A 15216-nucleotide genomic window follows, 5' to 3' on the forward strand; every position below is an offset into this window, starting at 1 on the left:
CATGTTCCTATTGTATACAAAAACAAAGAAGCGATTTTGAAAAATTAAACCCTTCGTTTCGTTGTTTTTTTTTCGCTTTCGTAAAAACTAGTGCCTACGCCAATTCTTGTAATTAGTTGCCAAGCAGACCCCAGGCTCCCATGAGCCGTGGCAAAATGCCGGGACAACGCGAGGAAGAAGAAGGAGCCCTTAACCCTTTACAAAGCATAAGGTTGTCATGCATGCAAAATTTAAGCCTATTATCACTTTAAATTAAAGTTCAAAATCACGTGGGAAATTCCTTCTGCCTTAAGGCTTAATTGGGTCAGGCGTGGCTCACTCCGCGATCTCGTCGCTTTGCTACAGGTAGCTAAAAGCACATCCGCTCGACCCCAATTTTGGGGTTTGCCATAAGCCGCGCGTGGCGCTGTCGCCACCTAGCGGCCATATCTGTGCTGATCGTGACAGACGCGTTTTGTTAGAGAGTGAGTCTTCTGTACCTAGTACTATTATTTATTCTGTGATTGGGTTAAAAATGTGACTTACCAATAATAAGTTCAAAGCAGCAACCGCATAACTCCGCAGCAGCGATGGCTTCTTCCAGCAGTACACGAACAAATGATTCCTTGACCAGCTTCTGGACCAGGCGTCGCGCGCAGTGCGCCAGCAGCGACGTTAGGAGGATGAAGAGGGTTGACACCACTAGGGGGGCGAAGGTTACTTTATTTACCTGCAATTTTAAGGGTTACATTAAAAAAAAGTAATTAAAATCAGAGTGAAGGCCTTTCCAAACGTCACAGGTTGCATGCGATGTGATATTATGGCATTTGGTCGACCCAGTGGCGGATTTCCCATAAGGCACAGTAGGCCCGGGTCTAGGGCGGCAAGACATTAGGGGCGGCAAATTGTGACAAAAAATTCGCTGATGATAACAAAAAATAACTCAAAATTAGATCAGGCAACAAATTCTCAAAAAAGTACCTATAGAGGGAAATGCTTGCAACACAATTTTTGACTTTGTACCTATTTTTATTTGAACTATCTAGGAGGTGAACATATCAAAAGTCCCCAGCCGTAGCCCTTGAGCCAGGGGAAGAGAGAGGTCTCCGAAACTGCCGGACCAATTAAGTTGAAATTTGGCACACATATGTAAGTTTGTGACCCAAAGATGGACGTGTAACGTAAATAATAGTACATTATGCAACATGGGGCGTAAGTTGAATATTGCAAACGAGAGTAAGTTAAATCGCGACGGCTTGCCGGAGCGATTTATAGGCTCGAGTTTGCAATATTATTACGCCCCGAGATACACACAATGTTTTTCCTCACACTTGCGATACAAAAAATAAGTTTAAAGACAAAAAAACTGTTAATTATGGCACTAGAAACTTCATAACTCCCTAGGGAAAACGAATTTTCTATAACTCCCGCTACGCCTACGTGCAATTCCACATTTACTGAGCGAGTGTGATGAAAATGAATTTTAAATATGGCCTCCATATTTTGGGGGGTAAATGAGAAAATTTAAAAATAAAGGTTTTCAAACTATATCGTGTTACATATCAAATCAAAGAGCTCTTTGTAAGAATCTCAGATTTTTTTTATAATTTTAGGATAAATAGTTTAGCAGTTATTCAAGAAAATAGTTTTTAATGTTTTTGTAGGTACATGAAACTCAATGTTATTGGTAAACCTGTCACTTAAAATGAATAAGTATTGCTTATTTTTTTCATAAAACCTATGTTCCTATGATCATGTCACAAGGACGTATAGTTTCTAAGATATAATAAGCGAAAAACCGAAAAATGTGACCTTCAAACCAAACCCCCCAACTTTTGATATGTTCACCTCCTAACGAGTCCAAAAAATTTACTAAGTAAAAAATCTGTCCCAAGCATTTCCCTCTATAATATATCTTTCCGTTGCCTGATCTAAATGTAGTCAATATGATGGGTGCTGATGCTGAGAAAGGGGCGGCTACAAGGCTTGGGGCCTAGGGCGGCAAAGACTGCAAATCCGCCACTGGGTCGACCTATAACTAATTGAATTCGTTGCTCCCATGTATAGTTCGTTTTTTTAGCATTAGAAATAAGGTAAACAATCTTGATGTGTCTTTTAATTGAAAAACCCATTTTAAAAATAAGTTACGGCAAATAAGTAACAATTATGAATCTAATATGATAATTTATGTTCTTCTGTATAAGTAATAGTTACTGATTTATAAAAAGCGTTTTTCAATTAAAAGACATGTCAAGATCGCTTACCTTCTTTCAAGTTCTTTCTAATGCTAAAAAAATGAACTATAGCTAGCAATCTAAATCGCATGCCATTTGTTGTAACTTTTGAAGAAGCCTGAAGTAGATTTTTAATAATTATAGATCTTTTTATATCAAGACAAAAAAATGATGTAGACAAGGTAGTTGGCCAAGGTAAAAAGAACAATTCATCGTGATTAGGGAATGCAAATCGGTTGTTTTTTGTATGGAAATAATCGGTTATTAACCGAAACCGCGGTTATTTCCATACAAAAATAACCGATTTGCATTCCCTAATCGTGATTACTTATATCAATACGGGTATAGGTAAGTGTGGCATACGGATAAGTGTGGCTGGCCTTCACAATGGGGCCTCGTTACACAATAACAAGTGTTTCTTGCGTCTTCATACTGTTCATAATTATATTTACTACTTGCTTTTAGTGGCAAAATTATGAACTTGCAATAGACCAGGGATCGGATGCCGGTTTTTTTATGTATGGAAATAAAAACGGTATTTTTTCATTCTTTGTTAATTATTTCATTTGTAACTGGGCAATCTAATAATACGAAGTTGTGACCCAAAAATACAACAGAGTCCTACATTTTGAGTACCTATAAAATAGTTTGAAATAAGTACTTGGGCCAAATACGACATGTACAACTGTCAGATTTCGCATCCACGTGAAATCAACAGTTGATTTGATTGCGTAGAGCGTTGATTCCATCAACGGTGGATAATATCATTTGGTACAACCAAAACTCCACTTTAAACTAAGGGTGGTTCGGTTTGGTTTGCATGTCACCCTAACTGTGGATTGTTAATGTCAAATTTTGACATTGTACGTATTCGAGAACTTATGATTTTTCCCACATCAACGGGAGATCAACACGATACGACAAACGTCGCTTGTCGAATAGGGGTCCATATATGGTTATTTCGAAGTTTTTGCAAAAAACCGGTTCGATCCCTGCTATAGACTGACTCTCACTTTTCTTAGCACCCTGCCGAGGTTTTCTCGAGGGGTTACAGTATGAGGTTCATCAAAAAAGGAGTGTACAGGTTTTTAAAGGCTCGGCAACGCGCATGTAAAACCCCTGTACCTATTTGCAGGCGTCCATAGGCTAATGGACGACGACGAGTGACCGTTTACCATCAGGCCGTATGCTTAAATTGTTTGCCACCGACGTGGTACAAAAAAGAGCAAGTAATGATTTTACAGATATAAATTCCAATTTTCCAACGTAAACAGCAAGAATGTGTTATTCGCCCCGTTCCGTCTACTTTGTAGATACTTCGAGTAATGAAGTAAATCTGAAAGGTATACATGTTTTGAATGTAATTTATACCCATAGAGAAGTTATTTATTGCTGCCAGCTATCTCATTAAAATTTCGTTACTTTATATTTGAAAAGTATTAGCTGCAAATACAGACAACAATTGCAAGTGCGAGAATATGAAAAAGTTCTCGAAAATTAAGGAAATATTTTACACAAAATAAAGGAAACTTTAACTTCAGAATTGAAAAATTTCTATTCTCATAAAAGTGAAAAACTATCGTGTTTTTTTTTCATGTTTTTCACAATTTTGGAACTTTCACATGGCAATGGAATCAATGTAGGTATTCGAGGTAATTTTGGACTATAGATAGGAACTTTTCGACTATAATTGGGTGGTTGTAAGGTTCTAACACAACAAATACCTACAAATATCTCAAACTTAAATGTAATCGTAAAATACGTAAGAAGTACCTACTCGTAGTCGAGTGTTAATATAAACTTCAATCTTTAGATTTGCAGGGATGAAAAACTTCAAATCTTCATTAATTTTTATCAGACGAAGACTTTTCTTTTCATCAATATATTTATTGCACAAGTTTGATCAAGATCCGATAACTAAGGCGCCTTTCATCGAGTTTGAAATTAGCTCATTCTCTAAGTAGATTCTCACGTTTTCACACCAGGGGAGCGATTTTTGAAATTCGATTCGCACGATTTCGTCACTCGAAAATCGGTGAGAAACGGCGAAATGCTAGTTTTTGAAATACGAGCGATAGAAATTTGAAATCGAATGGTATTGACCACTCGTTTTCAATTCTATTAGTAGAATTTGTGTGTCCGAGATAAGAAGGCGAATCGGGATGGCAAAGGATGCTATGACCCGTTTAAATAACATTTGGAAGAAAAGGGGAATTGGTATCAAAACCAAGATCAGATTGATACGAGCACTAGTATTCCCTATCTTCCTGTATGGAGTGGAATCGTGGACTATCCTGGCCAGAGAGAGAAAAAGGATTGATGCATTTGAGATGTGGTGCTGGAGACGAATGTTACGAATACCTTGGACGGCGAGACGTACTAATGCATCAATCCTAACCCAGCTCCGAGTGAAAACTCGTCTATCCACCATATGCCAACAGCGTATACTATCATATTTCGGACACACAGTGCGCAGAGGTGACGAAAGTTTGGAAAAACTGATAGTGATTGGACACACCGAAGGCAGGAGATCACGCGGTCGTTCACCAATAAGATGGACCGATCAAGTTAAAGACTCGTCATCCTCTGCTTTCTACACGGTCGTCAGAGATGCGTTGGACAGAAACCGGTGGAGACAGATCATCCGCTCCAGATGCAACCCTGATACTGACCACGATCCTCAGACATGAGGGACCGACCAAAGAGAGTAGAATTTTAATGCCTAGTAGTGGCGAATATTATTGAACGAAATACATGAAATCGAGGGGTCAAATTTCAAAAATCAGCCCCCTGTGCGATTCCATAATAAGGTGAGATGAGGTAAGGGAAATACCGGGGCCAAAGAAACACTTGTAGAGAAGCCTCGTTGCTGCTTGCCATGAGCAAAAAATAAGCTTTTGGCAAAAATTTCATTTTTGGTACAAGCTTTTATCGCTGACTGTACTTTTCTTACGATATACCTACAACTAATACTCATCAAGACAATTCTAAAAACCCCTAACACAATTAGGTTGCGTTGTTTCATCACAGAGTTCCTATGGCCACCTCCTGTCTCCATCATCAGATCGGTTCGCCAGTACCATATTATTGTATTATCATCAGAACTACATACAGCTGCCAATTTTCATGACGCTACGATCCTTGGAAGATGCTTAAATTAGTTATCTTAGATTCCATTACATAGTTAGTTACATACAGGTCGAGAGTTCACGGCCACCTCCTGTCTCCATCATCAGATCAGTTCGACAGTACCATATTGTTGTATTGTCATCAGAACTACATACAGCTGCCAATTTTCATGACGCTACGATCCTTGGAAGATGGTTAAATTAGTTACCTTAGATTCCATTACATAGTTAGTTACATACAGACAAATAAAAGCTTGTTAAAAACCGGCATTTATGCGAGTCAGACTGGCGCACGAAGGGTACCATTAAGAGGCCCACTGATTAACAGTCCGCCGGACGGTATCGGTCTGTCAGTTAGAACAAAATTTTGACAGTTCCGAACAACTGACAGGCCGATACCGTCCGGCGGACTGTTAATCAGTGGGCCCCTTTAAGCAAAAAAAACCGGTCAAGTGCGAGTCGGACTCGTGTTACAAGGGTACATAAGTCCGGCTCACGTTTGACTGCACATTTCTAATAGGTTTTCCTGTCATCTATAGATAAAGTACTATTTTGTGTATTTTTTTTTAAATTTTAGGCCCAGTAGTATCAGAGATAAATGGGGGGGGGGGATCCGTTTCTTTTCTTTTGAAGTACGGAATCCTAAAAACGGCAAAATCACGTTGGTTGTTTAGGATCCCCACTTAATTATTTATTTTATTATGTTTTTAGTATTTACAAAAGGCTTAAATTTATTTCATAGGAAAAAGACAGTAGAAAAACAAATAAATAACTTATGAACTAAATACATCTATAAATAATACTAAATTAAAACTAACAACCCTAAATATATCTAAAATAAAATAAGGAATATAAAAACTACTCAAAGAGGCCTCCCCGCGCTACCCCCGGCGCAAAGGTGCCCATCACACTCGCTGCGTTACCGCGTTGAATTGCGATGGACAGCCTTTGCACCAGGAAAAACCCGGAGCGCGGGTCAAGGCCCCTTTCTCGCATGCGACGACCTACTTCCCTAAGGAATGTTTTTGCTTCAGCACACCAACACCCGGACGTCTCTACGGCTACTGGGACAAACAGGTAATTGGTGAGCGCCGAGTATTTTTGGTGTTTGGTGTGCGCCGCCACCTCAGCGGCTGCGCCCGCCGTCCGGATGGTACGACAAAGGTGTGAGGGGGCAAAAGTGCTTACACACGTAGCGTCCCATAGTAAACACTGGTATTTGTTGTTATAGCGGCAACAGAAATACATCATCTGTGAAAATGTCAACTGTTTAGCTATCACGGCTCATGAGATATAGCCTGGTGAAAGACAGACAGACGGACAGTGGAGTCTTAGTCATAGGGCCCCGTTTTTTTTTTGCCACAAAACCAAATAAAATTTGAGTAAGTTTAGAATTAGACCAAAATAAGTCTGCAACGAATTAGAAAGCACAGATACGCATTGCAAACTACGTGTGCTTTCAAAATCGTTGCAGACTTATTTTGTTCTAAAACTGAAATTGAAAGAAACCCTACTTTGTCCGTATAAAGGAACTCTAGCTTAGGGTTCATCGACCTCAATGATATAAGCCTAACACGTCATAAATCCTAAGCCTAAGGCCGTAACTTTGCACACAACGTTGCATTCAACCGTTCCAGGGGGCCTACCGCGAACCACGTTCGACGTGTTGCCTCTCTATCACACTTGTAAATTTGTACGTAAGTGTGACAGGGAGGCAACACGTCGAACGTGGTTCGCGGTAGGCCCTCCGCAGCCAATTTGTAAACGCAACTGCATTCATGTCTGCCTCTGTTAGTTTCTCGTCAGAATTAACATTTAATTACAATGAGCAAGCTAATTTAGAACGTAATGGGTCGGGATAGAGTTGACAATGAAACGGTTTATGCTAACGATACAGTTTCGACTGACGCTTTTGAGCGTGTATTTGGTGCAGTGTTGATGTTTTGACAGGATTGACGGGTACACTAATATGTATTGCCAAATAACATTGAATAGGTCAAAATCAAATCAAATCAAAAAAAATCAAATTTTATCGAGGTTTGAAAGTCAAATTTCACCCAACTCACCCCATTTTACGGTATCGGATGTCATAGAATCTGTCATATAATAGGTATTGAATAAGTATTCATGTGAAAAATGAATGGTGTATATAATAAGTGGTTCGGACGTTTGTATTTTAGTTTGTATTTTATTTTGGGTAGTTCATTTCATAACTTTGACGAAAAGAGGAAAACCCACCTCACCCCGTAGTACCTCGTATTTGGGGTGAGAGGGTTTTTCGTACAAAGGTGATTTTGGAAGATTGTTGGATCGTTTTTTTTTTATAGCCCCATTTTAAATTGGAATACATTATTTTTGTAGCAGTAGCCTTAAAATCCGATCTCACCCTCCTCTTAAACCTTCTCTCCCCAATCATAACCCAACTCTCCCCGCGAAACCTACTCACCCCGTTTTACGATACTTTTGATGCTGACAGGTACCTGTGGCAGTTCAATAAGCGGAGTTTTTTTTTCTTTCGAATGTAATAATTTCGTTAACGGTCGGACCTTAGCAGTGCCGTACTCTGCAGTAATTAGAAAAATTTCCTACACTTGCTCAAGCAGATCTTGTCAGTAAAAAAGGAACGTAATTCAAATTTTCTATGGAACCCGGGTATGTCCTTAAACTACGTCCAGGACCCGGATATGTCCTTAAACCACGTCCAAGACCACCGGTGGACGGGCAGCAGCGTCCCTCAAATTCGGTGTACTCGACTCTGCGATCGCCAACCCGCCTGCCAAGCGTGGCGATTATGGCATTCACCCCCCAAAAAGGGGGAGGCCAATGTTCAGCAGTGGACGTCTTATGGCTGAGATGATGATGATGATGATGGGACGATATCCCTTCGCGCCTACATATTTCAAAGCCAACTTTTTCTACTGACAAGATCTGCTTGACCGAGTATAATTCAACATCTCTCACTGCTCAAAAATCTTAAAATATGTTTTTATTAAAATTAAAATATAGCAATCCTGATACTTCACTAAATCGTCACTGACACGGACGCCTAGCTGACAAATCTGGTTCTATCGGCTGACTGTTTGCGACGGTTCAACGAATCGCATGGCAACACCTAACACTGGAGCCATGAGTAGTTTAAATCAGCAAAGTGCTAACCGTTTGGATTAGTTATACATACATATACCGGGTGTGGCCTGTAATACGAGCAAATAATTAAAAGATAGATTGTACTCCTCAAACGGTGACACTTTTGTTCAACAACTTTTAAAAATTATGAAGTATTTAGACTCCCTATTTTTCATACAAAATAAATATTATCTTCAATGGACGCCATCGCCACGCCATATCATTGTGATTGACGTTGCTTGTCACGCCTTAAACATAACAAAATTCGCAATACATTGCGTCTTAGAATAAACTTAAAAGTGTATTAAAAATCAAACCACAAGTTATTTTTAAAAGTCGCGGGACAAATGTTGGTCAGTATGAGGAGTAGAGCCTGCAGTTAAATTTTTTGCTCATATTACAGGCCACACCCGGTATGTATGGAGCCCAAAAACGTAACTCTTTTCTTGCAGGTTTGATTAGGCGATCACGACGACAGCGATTCAGGGTGGAATCATGATAACCCTATCTAACTTATGACACTATCCCTTTCGGCTATGTAGGGTTGTCAAAATTCAAGATAATTTATCTTATCTGTGGTCGTGCACGCAAAGGGACGTCAAGTTGTATCGATTCTAATATAATTGCTCTGAGCAATGCTGAGCCGAACGGAGCCGAGTTTTTCCGAAATCAGGAGTGTCTCCCCAGTGGTTAAGCTTATATTCAACACCAAATAAACTATTTCTATTCTATTCCATGTCCATTTCCGGAGGTCCTGGGAAAGGACATAGGATTACATACGATAAACTGTCTTGATAACCTTAAACTGTAAGATTTAAATTCTAAACGCGTACTCTCCCATTATTACATCCGTGTTATCCGACACAGCACAGATCTCGTCCGGATAACCCAACCGGGTAACGCCGGATGAACTCACTCGTAAATTGTCCGGGTCTGACTGATCCTTTAGTAGGATTTGTAGCAGGTTTTAGGACGATCGACAGAAGCAGTAGGTATTTGGAATTTTGGAACTTTGAAGCAATATCAAATGTAGGTAAGTATATATATAGGTACCTAGGTAAAAGTAGGTATGTCAAACCATGAATGAGTTCAATGTACTTATATACATAGATTTTTTTGTTAATTACTTATTGGATTTGTTCTTCTTAAGGCCCCTTGTACCATCCCACAAACCCGGTGTTAAGCGGTTAAACCGTTAAACTAGTGTCAAATTGTACTGGTAACCATGGTGACTTCAGGTTTAAAAGGTTAACCCCGGGTTAGTGGATTGGTGCAAGTGGTGCTTAGTGTTTTAACCCTTAAATGCATGATTTTTTTCTTTTTGCCCGAAATTTATATATGTATCACATTAATTGTTTGCCGATTCTAGGAAAAATAGTAAAAAAAAATATAACTTCGATTTTCACTGCGAAATCGGTGTTAGAAGTTGAATTGGCTAAATCATATTTACGTAAATATGTGATTTTCAGTAATATATAAATGATTTTTTTTACTACCATTAGAAAGGTACACTATTTGTGATATACATGATATATCACAAACATACATGATATGATAATGTTTTTAAATATAAAATAATTACATACCCCGAAAAAACCGTTAAATATCACATAAGTACTAAAAATTATCAACTTGTGGATTTTTTCAAGTTTGCTGACTTTTCGTCTTAAAACGAATGCAATTTTTATAAATTAAAAATATTTATTTAACCCTTAAATCATCACCCTATTACTTGACGTTTGGTATAAAGGTGCGTTCAAGAACGTAAGCCTTTTTATTTTAAAACTGTGAGCTGTCTAATGGTTTGTAGACATTTGGCAACACTATGCATTTAAGGGTTAAGCATTCATAGGTACTTTATTAGCTCCGTACACATGAAGTTCTTTATGGCAAAATTAAAACAAGTGCGAAGCGTCTGGTTGACGTAACCGGTGACCGAACAGCTGGCGGCTACCTCGCACAACGTATTCAGCATTGCGATACAGCGAGGAAATGCCGCCAGCATCCTTGGTACAATGCCTCAGGGGCATATTTTAGATTTAAGCTAGTTATTAATTTAGTTTAGTAGTACCACTGTATATATATTGTATGTAAATAAATGATTATAATATTTAAAAAAAAAAGTGCAGAATATAATTGCACTACATTATTCCCAATAATACCTAAGCGCCACTTGCACCGTCCCACTAATCCGGGGTTAACCGGTTAAACCGTTAATCCAGTGTCAAATTGTACTGGTAACCATGGTAACTCCACATTTAACCGGTTAACCCAGGGTTAGTGGAATGGTGCAAGTGGCCCTAAGAATGGTCAGCCTAAAAGTGACAGTTTATTTTATTTAATGCGTAAAATAAACTTAGCTAACGAACTTTCCTAAATAAAAAAGCTAAACTACCTATTTAGCTAGCAAGTTTACAAATAAATTTTACCTAAAAATATATTTTACAGTACATATGGTCCTATTTTCCCGCACTAGTGCGGAAAATAGCACTTTTCGTGCGATGTCAAAAGTTTAAAGGGCCATATGTACTGTAAAACGTTGTACGATACACGTGCGAATAGGTAATTCGCAACTCGTGTCGATTTAAAACATTCCCTTCGGTCGTGTTTTAATTTATCGCCACTCGTTTCGAATTTCCTCTTTTTCGCACTTGTATCGTAAATAACTATTAATGTAGCTCTTACTTTATTGCTATAAGGCCAAGTGTACACTACGATTTTTTGTCGTGCGATACTTTTGTCGCAGGAACGCAACGTATGTTGTTTTGTACGTATGTCAGTCAGTGCACGTATATAGGTACGACAAAAAAATATGTATTCTAAAATCGTGTCGCAAATATTAAAATCGTATTGCGCGCTTGGCCTAACTCTAATGGTAACATTCCATTTCTGACCGCAGCTGCACTAGTAGTACTGAACGCGTCTGTGTTATTGTCAATTTCCATAGTAAAATGAACAATAGTGCAGCTGTCGTTGGAAATGAACTGTCACCTTAAACCTACCTGACCTGATCTAGGTACCACAATATTAAGTTAAGTATAATGTAAGTTTTTTTTATACTTACATAGATATAGACCGTAAATAATGTAAGGCCCAATAGCACCACCCCACTAACCGGGGGTTAAACAGTTAATCCGGTGTCAAATTGTACTGGTAACCATGGTAAATCCAGGCTTAACCGGTCAACCCCGGGTTAGTGGAATGGTGTAAGTGGCACTAAATTGACAAGTACAAAAACAATCTACAGCCGCATCCCTCTTTTCAGAAGGGCTAAGATGGCCGACTCTATATCATTTGTCACGATGCCTGTCACGTTCTAACAAGCATGTAAGTGCAAATGTGACGCATGACAGACAGGTGTTAAAAACGCGACCATGATAGCGCTGCAGAATTATTTATTTATTTATTTAGATATTTAATTCAGGCAACAAGGCCCATATTACAAATACCTTACAGACTAACATACATATGTATTTTATAAACTTAAAACTAAACACTATTTAGACGACAAAACGAATTATGTTCCATACGACTTATTATGCTTTTCATTATTGTTATTGTTGGACGTTCGCCAAAAATATTAACGGGAGAGTAAACGTCCTGATTGTTATGCAATCTGACATCAAAGAAGGTTAATTAACTTTTTATAACTATAATAATAAAGCATACTTAATTGTTTTAATGCCGATAAAAATGTTGATGCTTACAGCTTTTTTACAGTATACATAGTACAGTCATTATAGATTTTGACCCGTGAATAATTAGTTCTTGGATTTTTTTTTCGTAGGTCCCTCGGGGGGGTCACTGGGAGTGTAAATTCAAAAAGTAGGCTGAATCAGGCTCCTGCGTATATTCGAAAAATGGTTTTTTTTCCAAAAAAACGGTTTTTCTTCAATAACTCGGCCATTTTTGATTTTACAGTAAAACCGTAAGGACAAAAATTGTAGGAAATTTGATTCTCTACAAGTTAGTCCAGTCATTATATCCAAAAAACCGACCCTTCCCGTGAATAATCAGTTCTTGGATTTTTTTTTGTACGTCCCTCGGGGGAATCACTGGGAGTGTAAATTCAAAAAGTAGACTGAATCAGGGTCCTGTGTATATTCGAAAAACGGTTTTTCTTGAATAACCCGGTCATTTTTGATTTTACAGTAAAACCGTGAGGACAAATATTGTTCAGAATTTGATTCTCCACAACTTTGTTTCCCTTCATTTATGCCGTAAAGCGTGGATAATGATAATATTTTGAATTTGTCGCGTTTTTCAGGTTTAATTTCTAAAATATCGATTTTGGGGGAAAAAAGGTAAGAACCAAAATTGTTCAGAATTTGATTCTCTACAAGTTTAGTCCTCTTCATTTATGTCGTAAAGTTCAAAATAAACGAGATGTTGAAAATATTTTGAATTTGTCGCTTTTTTCAAATTTTATTTCCAAACTATCGATCTTAGAAGAAAAATTGTGAGGACCAAACTTGTAGAGAATCAAATTTTCTAAAATTTTTGTCCTCACGGTTTTACTGTAAAATCAAAAATGACCGAGTTATTCAAGAAAAACCGTTTTTCGAATATACACAGGACCCTGATTCAGTCTACTTTTTGAATTTACACTCCCAGTGATTCCCCCGAGGGACGTACGAAAAAAAAATCCAAGAACTGATTATTCACGGGAAGGGTCGGTTTTTTGGATATAATGACTAGACTAACTTGTAGAGAATCAAATTTCCTACAATTTTTGTCATTACGGTTTTACTGTAAAACCAAAAATGGCCGATTTATTGAAGAAAAACCGTTTTTTTGGAAAAAAACCATTTTTCGAATATACGCAGGAGCCTGATTCAGCCTACTTTTTGAATTTACACTCCCAGTGACCCCCCCGAGGGACCTACGAAAAAAAAATCCAAGAACTAATTATTCACGGGTAGGGTCGGTTTTTTGGATATAATGACCGTACTAACAGCGATCAAAGAAAACTCCTAGCGTAATTTAAAAGCAATTTCTTTATGAATACTTTACCAGCGATACCTTATCTACATAGTATGAATAAATCAATTAAAAAGGTCACAACATGAAACATTCACATTCGAATATAAATGAAATCATCACATAATAATATATTTATCAACAAAACTAAACTACACCGCGTTGCCAAAAAGGTAGCCATTGGTATTTCATCGTCAATATTACCAAAACAATCAGTCAATACATTGGATCGTGTGATGACGGTTTATACTTCATTTATATGCTGTGTAATCACTGTGCTGTGACCACACGGAAGCGTTCCTATTACCTTGGCCAAATAATACACAAGAGAATAATTGTAGATACCATTAGAATCAAAGTAACTCTACTGTGGTAATAATTCCGTAATATGCACATGTTATAACGTATAAAATCGAAGGAAGTTTCATTCAAAAATGTAATAAAATTAAAGTTCTTAAAATTAACACTTACCCTAACTACTACTTTTAGAAATATGCCCAATACGTCTATTGTGAACTTCATTTTGCTAAGCCGTCTTCACTTTTCAAAAGAAATTACACTTCGATTTCACTTCACGGACTGAAAATGAGAAAAATGCCAATTAGAATAGAAAAGAGGATAGAGAGTTCGAATAGTGATATCACGCGGGCATTTTGTAGTTGAAACTAAACGGGACGAATAAAATTCAAGATCATGCGAATTCTATTTATAAAACATCTCATAATAATTCAACGCAACTCACCATTATATCAATGTCTTTTTACTAGAGAAGTTAACACAAATCACAGTTAAATTTCGTTTTACGTTGGGAAAATTCGAATTCGAGAAAAAATATAATATGTACTACGTTTGGTTTTTGTTGAGAGGCGGGCCTGTGTGCGCGCGAGCATCTTGCCGAGTCGAGGCCGGCCGAAGGCGATCTTAATTTAGACGCCACCGACGACTAACTACGGATCGGATCTCCCTGGGATTCCGTTTTATACTATGAAGAGGCGAGAAAATAGAAAAATGCAGCAACGCCGGGGTCTTGCACATGTGTGTTGTAAAAAAGGAATTGATAAGTTTCCGCTGAGACATGTGGTGGCAAAGATTATTGACGATTATGCTGATATTGATGGAGATACGACAGTGATTTGCTAGTAATTTTGTAAGATTAATAACTATATGAATATAAATATCCACTTAAGATAACTCTATATCTTTAATGATAATCGTGTCTTTCTGATCTTGTAATAACAGAAATCCACTACGTTGCATGCTAGCTACGCAAAAGCGAGCCACACGCCACACCCCCCTCCATTTCATAGGCCGAAACATTTCAAATACCTACATGCAGTGTCACTGTGTGAGTGTAAATCTTCATTATGATCGGCGCCGTTCATTGTAGTGGGCTCCAGTGGTTTGTGATGGTACTCTTTAATTTCTCTGTATTTTCATCTTCGTTTCTCTATTTATATTACTTAAAAGAACAATACACTCCTTTTTTGGGCAGTCGTGTCGTGTAAAAACTCTGTAAAAAGGATCAACACGAACGGAACGGAAACAGGAAACGGACTCTTTGCAGCACTAAATACCATTGTCATTAGTCTTTGAACAGCTTTGTTTGTTCTAAAAACAATTCTGAACTTGCAGTTGTATGAAATGTTTACTTAAAACCACTAAACAGACACCGCAATCCACTACCAATGCAGCTCCTACTGAAACAAAGAACAAACGGCCGCCCGTATCTCTAGCGAGGACCATTTGACTCAAATCAATTATGTACTCAA

General features: G+C 38.0%; 1 protein-coding gene and 2 long non-coding RNA genes across 4 annotated transcripts in view; 2 read left to right on the forward strand and 1 right to left on the reverse strand.

The window, feature by feature from the left end:
- LOC134672897 (aquaporin-11) overlaps positions 1–14403 on the reverse strand; it is a 32429-nt gene extending 18026 nt beyond the window's left edge. The window contains exons 1-3 of one of the 2 annotated variants that reach the window (XM_063530846.1): positions 14190–14403; positions 13919–14026; positions 526–709 (exon numbers count right to left, since the gene is read on the reverse strand). In XM_063530846.1, coding sequence (XP_063386916.1) covers positions 526–709; positions 13919–13969 — 235 coding nt within the window. In that variant the 5' untranslated portion in view covers positions 13970–14026; positions 14190–14403. Of the gene's footprint in view, positions 1–525; positions 710–13918; positions 14114–14189 lie in introns of those variants that run through there. The other variant, XM_063530847.1, reaches the window with a different exon arrangement.
- LOC134673004 (uncharacterized) overlaps positions 1–15216 on the forward strand; it is a 503466-nt gene that overhangs the window by 432740 nt on the left and 55510 nt on the right. The window lies entirely within an intron of this gene.
- LOC134673003 (uncharacterized) overlaps positions 1–15216 on the forward strand; it is a 95421-nt gene that overhangs the window by 74815 nt on the left and 5390 nt on the right. The gene's annotated exons all lie outside the window — the stretch shown is intronic.

The sequence above is a fragment of the Cydia fagiglandana genome, chromosome 17 (assembly GCF_963556715.1).
Source record: "Cydia fagiglandana chromosome 17, ilCydFagi1.1, whole genome shotgun sequence".
In the NCBI taxonomy this organism is placed as follows: Eukaryota; Metazoa; Arthropoda; class Insecta; order Lepidoptera; family Tortricidae; genus Cydia; species Cydia fagiglandana.